The 3,605-nt window shown below is 35.1% G+C and overlaps 1 protein-coding gene across 1 annotated transcript; it reads right to left on the reverse strand.

The window, feature by feature from the left end:
- Window positions 1-1,507: 1,507 nt before the first annotated feature.
- On the reverse strand, window positions 1,508-2,380 carry LOC145140283 (putative F-box protein At1g67623). The gene is made up of 4 exons (XM_079073821.1): window positions 2,241-2,380; window positions 1,998-2,154; window positions 1,731-1,905; window positions 1,508-1,530 (listed from the first exon to the last, which is right to left on the reverse strand). The coding sequence occupies exons 1-4, from the start codon at window positions 2,378-2,380 to the stop codon at window positions 1,508-1,510; spliced, it is 495 nt and encodes a 164-aa protein (XP_078929947.1).
- Between the last annotated feature and the right edge of the window lie 1,225 nt (window positions 2,381-3,605).

The following is a 3,605-nucleotide window of genomic DNA, read 5'->3' on the forward strand; positions in this document are numbered from 1 at the left end:
CAAAACTGTTCCAGGTGCAAGTAGTTCAAACTCTTAGCTTTAAAATGGATACTTGCACATCTCCATATGATGTTTCTACAATTTATGGTGATTTTTACAAAACTGCCTATCATTTCAGAGGCAAACCTGGACCAGCCTGTGATTATGGACATTTTGACCTCTGTTAGAGATCACTAAAAATCATGATAAAATTTATGAACAAACTAGACTCATATTCCAAACTCTCCTAATTTGTGGATTTGGATTTGGAGCTTTGATGATTTTTCTATAAATTTTCTAAGAACAGTAACAGAAACTGTATTCAACGAAAAGTTGCTGTCAATTTCATTTCACCTTGTAACATGTTGAGCAAGGTGTATATCTTTATGTGATTATATGTTATTGCAATATATGACATTTTATCTTAATATTTAGACACACATCAGTTTACAAATGGATTTGGACATATAAAATATAAAGAATAACAAGTGATTATAATCAAAGTACAACCGATACATTCAAACATTTAATAAACTATTTTGAATATAATTTGCATACATTACTACGTACTACCCTTGGTTGATAAACTATAATAGGTATAGTTTATGATACATTACATAACACATACATTTAAAAAGGGTACATTTATACAAAGGATATTTTCATTAAGCAAGGTACGGCCATACGGTACCAAGTTTTCATAACACGTAATTCCGTTAATGACTTTGTGAGACATTTACTTCAAATTACCATTAAGTCCTGTATTGTAACCAGAGTCTCCTTGAGGGAGAGAGTGATAGTTGTGTATAGATCTATATTGGGTTTGACAAACCCACACCTAAACTGCATGCAACAGTTAGACCGATAGGTCTGGGGTGACAAATGTCATAACATTTCCGACGCCCGAAGAACGTCGTTTTAGGCAACCTTGGTCATAGCATGGTTATAATAAACTCACACAAAGTATTAATAAATATTGGAATTTACGGGAACTTCATTAAAATTAAACGAGTTTATGTCGATTTAAACTTACATTATTTATTATAAGTAAGAAAAGTTACTTATACATTTCGGTCTTTGAATTTAAGACTACATATACATTTTAAGGAAAATATTGGATTTTCTAAAACAAATACTACTTTTACAAACGAAAGGCTTTTAATAATACCAAACAAAAGCTTATGAACTCACCAACCTTTGTGTTGACACTCTTTCAAAACAACTTGTATTCTCAGGAAATCATTAAACAGGTAACCAAGTGCTTTTGAGGATGGGGCGCTAAGGCGTCTACTATTTCATATTTTGTCAACATATTGTAATTGATTCGTAAACATGTAATTCATACAATGATGTAACTTTTTCAATTATATATATGTTGGTTGTGTTTGCTTCAATTACTATTACAATTGTTGTTATGATACTATACATGAAGTCCTCCACCCCTGGACGTTTCCGCCATCCTTGGTTTGGGGGTGTGACACATTAATTGTCATAATATGAAAGTACATATCAACAAACTACTCATAAATTATACCAAACTCCCTAGAAAATCTAACGAAACAAGCATCCCATAAACAAATGTCACACATAAACACCCATTTGTATCCATTCACAAAAGCGTCTGACACACTACCTACAGACTTATGCAATGCACAAGATCTTATGGAAGCCATGGAAGTGTACATGTTTCCTCCCCTCCCTATTTAAGTGGAGATGAACCTTAGAACAAGTTGCTCTAAGATTCCACTTACCTTTTGCTCTGCGGTAAGCATTGTTCAACATGTCCAAAGCTTCGTGCTTCCTATGTCTCCCTTCAGCCATCAGCATCATTCCCAGGACAAATGTTGAATCCAAATGTCCCAATGCAGATGCTTCTTCAAGCATCGTTTTCCCTTCATGTTCAGCTTTTAAGAAAAATAACTTCATCTGAAAAAAACATTAAACACATAATTTCTAGTTAAAGTTATGCAAAACAAGTAACAGATTAATTACTACTATGCATATATACAACAACGTACAATTCCATTCCTGAATAGAATATTTGGGTTTCTCATCTCTATGCATTTATTGACAACTGTATGTTTCTGGTTAGAGCAAACATGAAATCGTAATCCATCTAACTCCATATGTTTATATACTTCATCCGTTTTTCCTGCCTCGTTGAAGAATCTGCAACTGCAAACGAAACACAATATTCGCTCGATAATGTAAAGACAACTCAAATACACTTGTTAAATGGAATGATCAAAGGCAAAACTTACACACTCTTCATCCTGAAAGCCTCGACTGCTGAAATTTTTGCCAAGTCGACTATTATTTTCTCCATCACTTCAAATGGCATTTTTGATAGCGATTTCGTTTGGTTTCTTGATTGAATCTTAGATGAAGTACTGGCTTCCATAATAATAAACATTCACTAAGATAACGATTCTGCGAAATTGATTTTAGGGTTTTTAGTCTGTCAGAATTTTTAAGTTGGGGATGTTTCAAAGTGATTGAATTTCAGAGTGAAGAACTGAAACAACGTGTTTCGCCGGAAAACATTATGGCGCCTAGAAGATGTTCCATTACAAAATGATCAAATTATCCTAATACATACAATGACTCGTATTTAATTAGTAAGGGTAGTTTTGTAAAAACTCATATTTAAAATAAAAATCAATTTCTATTTTAATTAATCAAGGTTGTAAAAATCGCTCGTCGGTAGCTCGGCGGTCGACTGCCGATAAGCGATTAATCAGACTCGGCAGGGATTAATCGGGGACCCTAAATTATTAATAAAATTATTTAAAAAATTAATATTTCCTACAAAATTAAGTATTTGAAAATTTTAAATTTTAATACACAACCAGCACAAATGATATATTTTGACCAATGGCCCATATGTCATCCATATGTCAACCATAGACACCATAAGCAATAACCATGTTTACCAATGGCCCATATGTCATCCATATGTCAACCATGGACACCATAATCAACTACCATGTTGACCAATGGCCCATATGTCAACCATGGACACCATAAACAACTACCATGTTGACCAATGGCCCATATGTCATCCATATGTCAACCATGGACACCATAAGCAACTACCATGTTGACCAATGGACCATATGTCAACCATGGACAACATAATCAACTACCATGTTGACCAATGGCCCATATGTCAACCATGGACACCATAATCAACTACCATGTTGACCAATGGCCCATATGTCATCCATATGTCAACCATGGACACCTTAAGCAACTACCATGTTGACCAATGGCCCATATGTCATCCATATGTCAACCATGGACACCATAAGCAACAACCATGTTGACCAATGGCCCATATGTCATCCATATGTCAACCATGGATGCCATAAGCAACTACCATGTTGACCAATGGCCCATATGTCAACTATGGACACCATAATCAACTACCATGTTGACCAATGGTCAACCATGGACACCTTAAGCAACTACCATGTTGACGAATGGCCCATATGTCATCCATATGTCAACCATGGACACCATAAGCAACAACCATGTTGACCAATGGCCCATATGTCATCCATATGTCAACCATGGACACCATAAGCAACTACCATGTTGACCAATGGCTCATATGTCAACCATGG

The sequence above is a fragment of the Lactuca virosa genome, chromosome 9, assembly GCF_052849685.1.
Source record: "Lactuca virosa cultivar CGN04683 chromosome 9, Lactuca_virosa_CGN04683_v6, whole genome shotgun sequence".
Taxonomy (NCBI): Eukaryota; Viridiplantae; Streptophyta; class Magnoliopsida; order Asterales; family Asteraceae; genus Lactuca; species Lactuca virosa.